This window comes from Vanacampus margaritifer, chromosome 20 (genome assembly GCF_051991255.1).
Source record: "Vanacampus margaritifer isolate UIUO_Vmar chromosome 20, RoL_Vmar_1.0, whole genome shotgun sequence".
In the NCBI taxonomy this organism is placed as follows: Eukaryota; Metazoa; Chordata; class Actinopteri; order Syngnathiformes; family Syngnathidae; genus Vanacampus; species Vanacampus margaritifer.
The window spans coordinates 6748477-6760824 of record NC_135451.1 but is presented as its reverse complement, the minus strand read 5'-3'; the positions used below and the strand labels follow the sequence as shown (position 1 = coordinate 6760824).

At 37.1% G+C, this 12348-nt stretch overlaps 1 protein-coding gene across 2 annotated transcripts in view; it reads right to left on the bottom strand.

The window, feature by feature from the left end:
* Nucleotides 1–205: 205 nt before the first annotated feature.
* The window catches only part of jph1a (junctophilin 1a), a 45151-nt gene continuing 33008 nt past the window's right edge, over nucleotides 206–12348 (bottom strand). For both annotated transcript variants that reach the window (XM_077554675.1, XM_077554677.1), the window contains 3 exons: nucleotides 5345–6075; nucleotides 5143–5239; nucleotides 206–3391 (listed from right to left, as the gene is read on the bottom strand). In XM_077554675.1, coding sequence (XP_077410801.1) covers nucleotides 5159–5239; nucleotides 5345–6075 — 812 coding nt within the window. In that variant the 3' untranslated portion in view covers nucleotides 206–3391; nucleotides 5143–5158. The remainder of the gene's footprint in view (nucleotides 3392–5142; nucleotides 5240–5344; nucleotides 6076–12348) is intronic.

Sequence of the window (12348 nt, the reverse complement as noted above, 5' to 3'; positions counted from 1 at the left end):
TAGAACCGTGTGATCTCTAACATTTAGATTTAGTATATACTGTATATATATAGACATATATATATATATATATATATATATATATATATATATATATATATATATATATATATAGAGAGAGAGAGAGAGAGAGAGAGAGAGAGAGCGGGAGAGAGAGAGAGAGAGTATATAAAAATGAAACTTAAAATATCAGACAAGAAAACCATTTAACAAGGCATAACATTTTTATTGTTATACACATAAATTCATCTCCAAAGACTTTGCACAAATCAAGAGCCTTGAGGTCTCAGAAGTCTCCAACATTTTCCAAAAATACTCATAAGGAAACATCTACCCGCCTTTCACGTCCTCAAATGATACATACAGTTAGAAATGTCTTTATTTATTTATTTTCATCTCACTGTCAAACATTACAATATGTGCATTACGTTACCAATTACAAACAAGTTATAGCCACTGTCAAAATACAGGTGTGCAAATTGTTAGAAAAATATCCATACTCATACCAGATTCTGTATTGTGCTCTGTAAAAATCCTTAGAAATAGTAGATTGTCTATATAAATGTCTCCAAGATGCAATGCTGCATTAAAAAAAAAAAAGGTTCCAAAAACAGAGTTTTCAATTAAACCCCCAAAAGTTGCGCCTTCATGGTTGAGAACCGTGCAAAAAAATAAAAATAAAAAAGTAAATAAATAATAAAAATGTGATGCTGTTTGATAAGATGCTGGCTGACTCACCCTGTTTGTAATATATATTTTAGATAATTTAAATTTTGATACAACACATTAAAATGCTTTTACGTAGTCTGGCTGTCAGTTTGAGTTTTGTGTGTGTGCAAAGTTGTTCTTTCAAATTTAATAAATTGTATGAGGACTTTTTTTATGGGTTTGAAGCAATGAACACTAATCAATATTAAAGCCCTTTTTGATGTCTAGAGATGGGCATAATAATTGAATAATTGATCATTAAGGATTCTTGTCTGGAGCATTTTGTACTTACTAGCTATTATTGGCTACAACAGAGCGACTTTTGATTCCGTATCAACCAATTTGCTGACTCAAGAAGGACATGAAAGTTCTCTTAAGGGGTCAGATGATGTAAAATGAACTTATTTTGCATACAAACAGATGAGTCACAGGAGTGTCTGGCCAGCCATTAAGTGTGCGATTAAAATGAAACATTGTAATATTGCCCAGTTTTGATAAAGTGACGATGAGCGAGCCATTCAGAATTTTGACAAGTTAACTAATTTCACGTAGCACCTGCCCTAGCCACGCCCAGAATCCGGCAGCCAGACTTCACAGAAGCACTATCATCTCAAAGCCAAAAGGTAAGCAGAGCTGCAGTGTTAGCACAGATGAGCCTAAGCTAACAGTAGTGGTTGTTATGGTTAAATAAGCCAGTGGGTGCGGTGTGCAAGTGCCGTTGATTTGCAGTCCAGTAGTGGTAGACGCCGTGCCCTAGCTCCGCCCCTGGTTGTCATGGTAACAAAAGCTGAGACAGAACAGCCCCCCCAAAACTGAGGGATTTAAACTAGAATTTGAAATCTGTTGTTAAATGTGCTGTAATTATTTATCCTTTGTGTATTGTGATGGAAGAATGTCAAACCTTTTATTAAGACACCTGGGAACTATTTTAAATTGTGAAAAATTGCATAATACGTATCCTTTTTAAATAAAGAATCATGTTTTCTTTTGTTGTTTTCTGCTAACTAATATAAAATACATTTAGAAAATCCCAAATTAATTTTGCCAAAAGTTGGGAATTGGATTAAATGCCCATCCCTAATGATTACCAGTGTTAACAAACACTAAAAACATTTAATATTTAGTCATGAGAGTAAACCATATAAATAACCATTTAAAAAAAAAAAAGTCAAAGAAAGTCATGCCTTAGCTGCAACGGAGATGACAGACAGTTCTTGTGAGGAGAGTTAAATTATTAAAAAGCATGACTCAGCAGATGACAACAGTTGCGATTATCCTGCACAATATTAAGACAAGGATGGCACCTCTCAACGTCCTCATCTTTGAATAAGGTAAACAGTAGAACTGTTAAAGACTTTTAAAGGCATCATTCCTCTTCCCCTTCCCGTCCTCCCCAATAATGTTTCCATCACTGTCGCAGCCGCCATTGAGTAAAACAATGGCGGGCAGTCGAGAAAACACCGAGGGAATTCAAGCCCGGTGGTGTCGTGTAGGCATGCGTCGTGTTCAAACATTTGATTTGGATTTCAATAAATAACAATAAGACCTTTGCTAACGCTACTTTCAACAGCCAGCGTCAATAAACTTCCTTTGCTGGCTGTCAATCAACATCAGTGGTAGGAAACCTTTTCCTATATAAGGGGCCATTTTAGTCATCTGAAGGCCATATGACGCAATGACAGAACTCATGTTTATTATCATGATATATTATGAGCATTTGTCATTTAATTGTTATTGGGATTTTTATATCAATTTTTTAATATATTTTTTTAGAACAGATTTTTTTCCCAACCAAATCAAATACTCTTATGACCTGTGATAAATTATAATTTAGTAATAATGATATAATTTATTTTTTGGCAAAATATACTCTAAGCTCTTTTGAAAAAAAAAACACAAAATCGATCATATTGCACTTGCATTTACAATAAAATACAAATCAATCGGTGTGGGAATCAAAAATAAAAGGGTAACCACCATCCCAAGAACAACAAAGAACAAACACAATACAATAAAAAGAAAATGCCATGCAACGGGGGGTTGTTTTGAACAGTGCTGGATGGAGCTGGACAAACATGAAGAGCTTTTTCAAACAGTAAGACTGGCGAGTGACCGTGCTAGCACTGACTTCATAGCAACAGGCCCGGGCCAGCTTTCTGTCATATAAAGCAGCGGGACCCACACCCCCCAAGCCCCAAAAAACGCTCCGCATGCTCCCACTGCGACTGTTCCGCACCTCACTCCCGCCCCGCCATCGTCACTTCCTTGCGATGGCAAAATAGAAAGGCAGCTGTTTGCTCCCGTCATCTAAAAGTGCAGCTCCGCTTTCTCCCAGCAGCAAAGTCCGTCAGCCCGCCGCCTCGTCCGGCTGCAGGGGCCGCTGCGCGCTGAAGCGCGCCTCAGCGCCAGCGGCTTGAAATGACTTCCACTACGTTTAATTGGTTTATTATAACTCACTAGACACAACATTTCACCTCAGATTTTCCAGAAGCCCAAAGGAGTGCTAATTGGCAGGGGTGGTCCACGCGGGGCCTGTGACATGTCGGTGGTAGTGACGCCTTCTTCCTGATTCTCTGCGGTGTCATGCTGTTAACCAAACACCTCCGGCTGTCACCGTGACTCGTCGGCGCCATTTTCTTTTTTCAAGGCCGGCGATGCAACTGCATAGCTTGCCGTCTTTTCACTGCAAACAGAAACTTTTTGTATTCACAATCTGCGTTTGACATCTGGATTGTTAAAATGTGTATAGTGTAACCTCCAAAATCCAACCCAAAAGTTCAGTAATGCTGGTTTACTTCAAAACTTCACCGGGGTTTATTCCTGTCGAGTCAGTGTATCGATTTTAGTGCTGGGGAAAAAAGTTGCTCAACTCACTTTGTGGTCGACGCAAAAATGTATTCCTCGAAACTGTATAATAAGCCGATAAAACATTTTTTTTAAACATATTTGCATCCGTACGCACGTCTTCCAGTAACATATTTTTCTCTCTAATGTTATGACTGTGTTTTGGGTTGGGTCATGGGGTCATTGTGTTGTTATGATATTGATGTTGTCAGTTACTATGTAGTTGTTATGTCCTTGCCATATTTGTAGTTGTTATGCAATTACTATGTCCCGTGTGATAACGAGGTTGTCCGTTGCTATGTCCCTTGTGATGATATTTGCCGTTGCTATGGCCTTTGTGATAAAGTTGTCAATTGCTATTCAGTTGCTATTTCCCGTGTGATGATGAAGTTGTCAGTTGCTATGCATTTGCTTTGTCCCTTGTGATGATATTTGCAGTTGCTCTGGCCTTTGTGATGAAGTTGTCAGTTGCTATCTCCCATGTGAGGATGAAGTTGTCAGTTGCTATGCAGTTGTTATGTCTCTTGGGATATTTTAGTTGCTATTCAGTTGCTATGTCTCTTGTGATGATAATGTTGTCAGTTGCTATGTAGCTGCTATGCAGTTGCATGTCCCTTGTGATATTTTATTTTATATGCAGTTGCTATATCCCTTGCGATGATGAAGTTGTCAGTTGTTATGTCCCCTGTGAGAATACTTGCAGTTGTTATGGTCTTTGTGATGAAGTTGTCAGTTGCTATTCAGTCGTTACGTCCCTTATGCTGATGTTGTCAGTTGATATGCAGTTACTTTGTCCCTTGTGATGATATTTGCAGTTGCTATGGAATTGTGATGATGAAGTCATCAGTGTTATGAAGTTGCTGTGTCCCTTGTGATATTTTAGTTGATATTCAGTTGCTATGTCCCTTGTGATATTTGCAGCTGCTATGTCTCTTTTGATGAAGAAGTTGTCAGTTGCTTTGTAGCTGCTATATCCACTGCGATGATATTTGCAGTTGCTATGGTCTTTGTGATGAAGTTGTCAGTTGATATGTCCCTTGTGATGATGAAGTTGTCAGTTGCTATGTTGCTGTAATTGTCATTTTTCAGTCCTGTATTTTAGGTTTTCTATTTGTGACTATCTTGTCACATAAGCTTTTATTCTGTCATATAGAAATGTGCATTGCCCTAGCAAGAGTAACTAATTGACACTTTTGTCCGTATGTCAACAGTGGAATGGAATGTCCAGATTTGGAGTTGTTTTTGTCCTCAAAATTGTCAAAAAGTTTTCTGTTATAACTGTCAAGTTGAGCTGGGGTCGATTGGAAAAGGGAAGACGGGGATGTAAACGTGTGACTTTTGGACTACAATAGTTAAAGGTAGAATGCTTTTTTTTAACTCTGCACTACATTGTATTCATTTTGAAAATGGCGCAAGTTACTAGCAAACTTATCTTAACATAGCTAGCGTGTCTACATGGCAATGATAGTGTTTGAGTGCAACGTGACGTGTGTACCGTTATGACAAAGTTTTTATCTGGCATATTTTTTCTCAACAGACCTTTGTAGAGTTGGACTTTGGAGGGCTCACTGTATGTGAAAACAAACTTACCTAAGAATGAGCACTATCATGTTAGAAAATGGACAAATATAATTGCAAGGCCGATATTCAACAGCATTACCATAGCGACAAGGATGGAGTTAGGACCCTGTAAAATAACAAGAAATCTATCAGTCCCATTTTTAGATAATAAAACACCAAACAATTACATAAGGCAAATGTACATACTGCAAAAATACACTTCTATACTCACTGTTTCCTCCGCGGTTTCTGCTATCTCCATACTGGCTTTCTTTGTATCAGCGAGGCTCTTTGGCTTGAGGGAATCTTGCTTCCTGAGTTTCGGGTCACCCTTGCTGTCCCGTATAGAGGCCGGCTTCGGGGTCGGGGTACTAACAGACCTGGGCTGCGGTGGCAAGCGTGCCAGGGCCTGTGCGCTTGGCTCTTCCTCTGGGTCCTCCTCTGGATCAGGGGGCGGAGGCCCCTTTGCAGGCGCCTTGACGTAGTAACTGTGGTACTCTGTGTGGAGCTGGCCGTTGACCGGGACTGATGGAGGATGTGCGGGGGCATCGGGCGGAGGAGGGCTCTGCTGTAGAAGTTTTGCAGGTTTGGGGGGTGCCTCCAAGTGCATATGAGCAGCTTTGGGGCCATCGGGGACGGACATTCTCTCTTCTTTATTGGGCTTCCTGCTAGAACGTTCATCTTTGCTGGTTTTATGAGTGGACTTCTCCTCCTTGCTTATTTTACGGGAAGGCTCCTCTTTGCTGGTTTTGCGGCTGTTGTTGTTGGCATGGTGGCCTTTCTTCTTGCTGGAGTGAGGCGAGTGGGGAGGCGAGCCCACAGGACTATTCAACGGGGAATGAGGAGGGGTGGTACCTTTGCGGTAAAAATGGGGAGAATTGCTCGGCGAGTCGTCTTTCTTTACAACGGGGACTTCCTTAATCTCCACAGGCTCTTTAAACTGCTGTTTGACGTAGTCAGGCCCTGCACAAGTGACAAAGGTGATTCAGTATAACGGATCATCAATTCTATTTGGTAAAAGAACTGAACCTCACAGATTTAAAGCTCAAATATAAGATGGTGTACCGACAGTAAAAAATGAAAGGTAAAATCTGAACAGTTCACTGATGGCTTGGGAGATAACCAAACCTTGAACAGATGCCAGTTCTATTTTCAAAGATGTTATCTAGTGTCCAAGAACTCACACTGGGAGAGCAGCGGCCTCTTATCTAACTGCTAACTCCTTCTGCCTCATGCGAGTATTTAACTGTGGGCTGCAAACTGTGGCTGAGCATTGTTACGTTTAGATGAATGTCTTAAAATTGTTGCTATGTCTTACTTCTCAGCCAGTCTCCTTACATTAAGATTGTTTTTTGACATTGCAAAATATGACTATTGTATGTACTGTATGTATTCTCTTCACACAAGCACACAGTACTTTTTTTAATTTAGATTTTTCATTGTGTCCTTGAATTAACTCAGAAACCGAATGTAAATAATGTCCACCTGCATGTGTGAAAAATCACACTTAAACTGTCAGTTTGTACTGTGCTGCATTGAATGTTAGACTGAGAGAGCGAGCTTGTTGTTTGTATGCTGTCCCTTTGCTTAAATTAGTCAGTGTTAAAGTGACTATAGGACAATGCTACTTTTCCTGAATAATATTATATACATTGTCAAATGTCAAATCAATAAGATAAATATATTAGGGGTGTCAGGCGATAAATTTTTTAAAATCGTAATTAATCTCATAACTTCGATAGTTAACTCACAATTAATCACAAATTTTATATCTGTTCTAACTGTACAATAAAAGGTTTACATACTCTTAACATAAAAGTGGAAAACGAGTTAAAATTAAAAAGATGTACTGTACTGTAAAAAAAAAGTGATGATTTGTGTTCAGGTCATTTTTCTGCCACTAGATGGCATAATCGCGTTTGTAAGACATTGGTGACAGCTCAGGGCATTTTTCTTTTCATATTAACTCAAAATTAACGCGCTACTTTTGACACCCCTAAAATACATACAATAATAAACAGGTGCTGTGCTATATGAACTATTTGGGTAAACTGATTTAACCTTCCACTTCCATATAATATTATTACATGTCTATACAATATTAAGTGTACAATGAGGTGATTTTCACCTGTAGTCTTTTTAATGTTAGTGCATTTAGCATTGTCGTAAATTACTGGGTTGTAAAATGGGTTAATCCCACAGATCAATGTAGATCAATCAAGATGCAATGCAAATTAGGACTCCCACAAGCTAAGAGCATCCAATTGCATATTGCCTTCATCATGTTTTAAAGTCTAATATTTGTTGACATATCATGGTCTTTTCTCGCAATTGGTGTTTTTGGTTCATTTTTGTTCCTTCTTCCTGATAACACTGGCAGATGGACATTGGGGGATGGGGATGAAAGGGGGTGGGCACCAGTGTTAATTTTGACAAATACATTTTAATTTAGCTTTTCACAAAAATTAAGGAAAGTTTTAGTCATAATTTAGTCATCTGGTTGTATTTTAGTTTTAATCCAATTTTAGTCGACAAAAATAAAGGGCAATTTTACTCAATGTTTTTCTTCAGCATACTGTACATTTCAACTTTTATACTGAAAATTATAGTTTAACACGCAAGACACATTTAACACAATGGTGTCTTTATTTCAATGAAACATGTTGAACTGACAATAATATGCCATCTTAAAACTTAGTTTTCACCTCAATTAAAAAAAGTGCATAATTGCTTGAAAATTAATTCTACAGCTGCACAATGAATGGAAGCAGTGAACAGTTTCTGACTGTTTCTTTTTTCCCCACACGCGTTTCATTCCTTTTTCTGATTGTATTTTCTGAATTTTCATCACTGTGTTGTTTTTGTTTTCGTCATTGAGGAAATTGTCAGTCAATTTAGTTATCGTCTTCGCCTCATTTTTGTCTGAAAAAAAGAAAAGAATTTGTGACGAAAAATAAAAAGATATAATATAAAAATTTCCGTCGTCAAAATTATCACTGGGCACATTCTCCTGTATGTATATAGCGGATGAAGCATTCTGATCTTGAGCCATTTAATTTACTAAAATTACATTTATCAGACTGGACCTTGAGTGAAACTATCACTAGTAAGTCTACAGGAAAAGTAGTATAATAATAATGTAATATTAATAGTAAGCCCTATTGTATGGTGTTCCGCAGAGTTAAATGTTAGAGCCCCTGCTTTTTAAAATGATTTTCCCATTGGCTGACCCTGGGTTCCATTTTAAGAAAACATGGCATTTTCATTAACTGGTATGCAGATGATGCTTTCCCCTAAAGGTCACTTTTGTCCTGTCTAAAGAAAGCCTGGATGGCACTGAATTTCTTAAATTTCAATGAAAAGAAAACACAAGTTATGGTGTTTGGTTTCCAGCTCACTAACAATTGGAGAATGAATTCTGAGTCATTAAGTGATGACTTTAAAATCTCAATTTAATGCCAAAAAAGGGCATGACTAGAAAAAGGAAACTAATTATTTTCTTTCCTTTGACTATGTACCAATACTTTTGTCCGCACCTGCTGCTAGGATTCAAAAGCAGCAACTGCTCATATCAGCTTCCAGCTTTTATACCGCCACCTGATTGCTCTTAAGTCTACCTTGCCCAGGTCAAACAAGGTGGAGCGTGATTCCCCCGCCTCTGGTGACCGGCTGAAAATAGGGACAGCTGCGCCGAGGGGAGAGAGTGTGCTCCTCTTGAGCGCACGAGGATGCCAGCTATGTCTCGGCGAACACACGTTGGCAACAAATATAGCCCAATTAATGTCATCGTGAGGGCCCACGCCCATCCTCAACCTCCAGGGTGCTGTATGTGAACCAATCATAAAGGTCAGGGTTCCGTTCACTGTGACCCTATTTTCCCTTTTGAAGTGTACACTCCCAATGCGGGTGATAATCTGCCATGAGTCTGAAATGTCAATTACAAACAACAAGGGGTTTAGAGCCCTGGTTGCTACCCAAGAGGATTTAGCATTAAAACAAGAGGGACTGCAAGGTAGCCATTAAGAATAAAAAAATATATAAAAGATTAGGTTAGGGTTAGTTGTGCTACACAACCACAATGGCATAATGTCCCTGAAATTTAGTCAAAGGCCCATCCCTAAAAAAAATATTAAAATTTGTCTTATTAAAGCCTTATTGGTTATTTTAGTGTATTTTTTTTTATTCAAGCAGACAAGGTGCTTCATATTTACATTATTAGCATGGTTGGGTTCCTTTTAATGCTAATACAAAAGGTTGTCCTGAGGTAACATGAACTGACAGTGTCAACACCACTGAAGAAAGAACAGTGAACCGTCGCTGGCTTTTTGTTTGCTTGCCCAGTGTGTATGTCCTCTTTGAGGTTGTTGTCATATAAGCATAAAACCAATAGGGGAGTGTGTTTGCACTCAAACATGCAGACAAAGGACAAAGTGAACTAACAGCAAACCAGAAGACCGTTCTTGGGTCTTGCAAATGCAAATATTTTTATTGATTGATTGACATTTAAATATATATATTTTTGTATTTACTTGCCCATTTATTTTTTATTTATTCATTTTAATTTTTTTAATCTTGTTTTTAGTAAAAGTGGGACAAAATGTTAAGTCAATAGAAATATGACTGCATCTTTAAGTCATTGATATATGTAGTAATTTCATAATAATTCATAAAATTGAGCTAAAATTAAAAAGTCGTACTGTACTGTAAAAAAATTGGTGTGATATTGATTTGTGTTCAGGTCATTTTCTGCCAAAAGATGGCATAATTGCATTTTTAAGACATTGGTGACAGTGCATTTTTCTTTTCATATGAAGAACTAGCTCATCTTTAACATGAAATAACTTGTGAAATTCTGCACATTTTTAAAATGGTAAAATACAACATGACACCAGTCTCCACAAATGTATGCATTATTATTACATTTATTACTGCAAAATTTTGACGTGGACGTGTCTGTTGCGTTGTAACTGGAATTCCCCCAGTACAGGCTTTCCAAGTAAGGGGCATAATCGCACATAAAAAAAAAAAAAGGAACTTTAATTTAACACACTAATTTTGACACCCATATATATATATATAAATTATATATATATATATTTTATAGCTGTTTTTATATTTTCACTTTTATTTATTTTTCTTTTGTCATTTTTGGTCCTCCATAGTCCTGGACACTGTGATGATGACATTGTCCACTCCCATTCATGATCTTACTTAAAAGACAAGGACATAGACTTGTGCCTGACCACCAGTTTCCACAACACAACAAATGGCTCCACAGTGTTTGTGGCCAGAGTGGAGCATCTCTGCGGCTTAGCGGAGGGGACACGCTCAAATGAGTACCATTGTCAATGTGTTGGTCACTGACTATTTTGTGGTGCCTTCTGGCAAAGGCCCAAGGTCACGCAGCTCAAAGGCCTAAATATACTGCACAGTGGGAGTGAGGGAGACACGCCTCGCTGGTACACATCAGACACACAGCTATAAAGGCGCTGTGTAATGAATGGGTTTGCTTTCTTACATGAGCGTAGAGGAGAGCATGCATACAGTAACTCACTTCTGGGAAAAATCCCGAAAATTAATACCGGTATTCTTTTTTATTTCTTTTTCTTTTTAAGAACAGTACTCATATTGACTCTCATCAGATTGGGCAAACAATAAATTTTGTTGAATACATTTTACTCTAAACTGAGTCTATTTGGTCCAACTCTAAACGCTTGGAAAAGAGTGAAACATTCAGTGTAAATTTTACTCAAAGTATTTTACTGTGTATGAGAGAATTGGCCTATCCCATGGGAAAAAAAACTATTAACTCATTTACTTCCATAAATTCATTTAACTATTTCTATTAGTTTAAAAATTGTTTCTACTTTTGTTAACAAGAGTATGAAATCCTAGATTTTTTTTATTGTACATTTAGAACAGATATAAAATTTGTGATTAATCCTGAGTTAACTAGTGAAGTCATGCAATTAATTACAATTAAATATTCGAATCGCCTGACGCCCCTAATTTTGTATATATTTTTTCTTTTCTTCTTTTAATCTTTTCTTTTAAAAAATTAACAGTGAAGTCATGCGATTAATTACAATTAAAAATTGTAATCGCCTGACGCCCCTAATTTTTTAATAATCTTTTCTTTAAAAAAATAAAATAAATAAAAATTAACTTGTGAAGAAGTCATGTGATTAATTACAATTAAAAAATGTAATCGTCTGACGCCCCTAATTTTTAATAATCTTTTCTTTTCTTTAAATGACGCCCCTAATTTTTAATAATCTTTTTTTCTTTTCTTTTTTTTAAAGAAAAGAAAAGATTATTAAAAATTAGGGGCGTCAGGCGATTACAATTTTTAATTGTAATTAATCGCATGACTACACTAGTAAACTCACGATTAATCACAACTTGTATATCTGTTCTAAATTAACAATACATTTTTTTCCTAGGTTTTCATACTCTTGTTAACAAAAGTGGGAAAAAGATGTCCAACTAATAGAAATAGTTAAAATAGATTTTTGACGTCTATAGCCGCCAATGGCAGTGAATGAGTTAAAAAAAATTATTTTTACAAGTGTATAATAATAATTTCAAAAAAGTCACTCATGGTTGAGGAACAAACCCACAACTTCAGGTCGCTCCTACTGTGAGTTAATATATCGCTATATATTAATATATGTTAGCAAACAGTAGGCGTGGCATGGCTCAGGTGGTAGAGTGGCAGTCTCCCAAGCTGAAGGATCGTGAGTTCAATCCTCAACCCTTGTGTAACCTTTTTTTTTTTTTTAAAAATAAATAATCTAGTAAAATGTACTCCAAAATGTCCTTCTAAAATTTATTTGGAATTTCAAAGTGAAAAAAACGTAACTAGGTTTTTGTCATGGGATAGGCCAATTCTCTCATACATAGCAAAAAAAATTACTCAGAATATTTTACTCTCTTCCAATTGGAAATTTTACTCTGTTGTGCATATAAAGATGTACCCCTTTTCTGACCTTGTATGTGTTTCACCTTTAACCCCATATCAAACAGCAACTACAAAAACATGTTTTTTTTATTATTATTACTGTGTGCTCTTACCTCTAAGAAAAAGAAAGATGTTTCTAGATTGTTTTTTGGAAGGTGTAGGTGGCATTTTTGATTCAAGTAGTCCCCTAGCAGTTTCTAACAAGCCTTAGAAAGCCCAGACAAGGCCCCATGCAGAATTCAGCTTTTGTCTTTGGCACAAACACAGCCCTACTT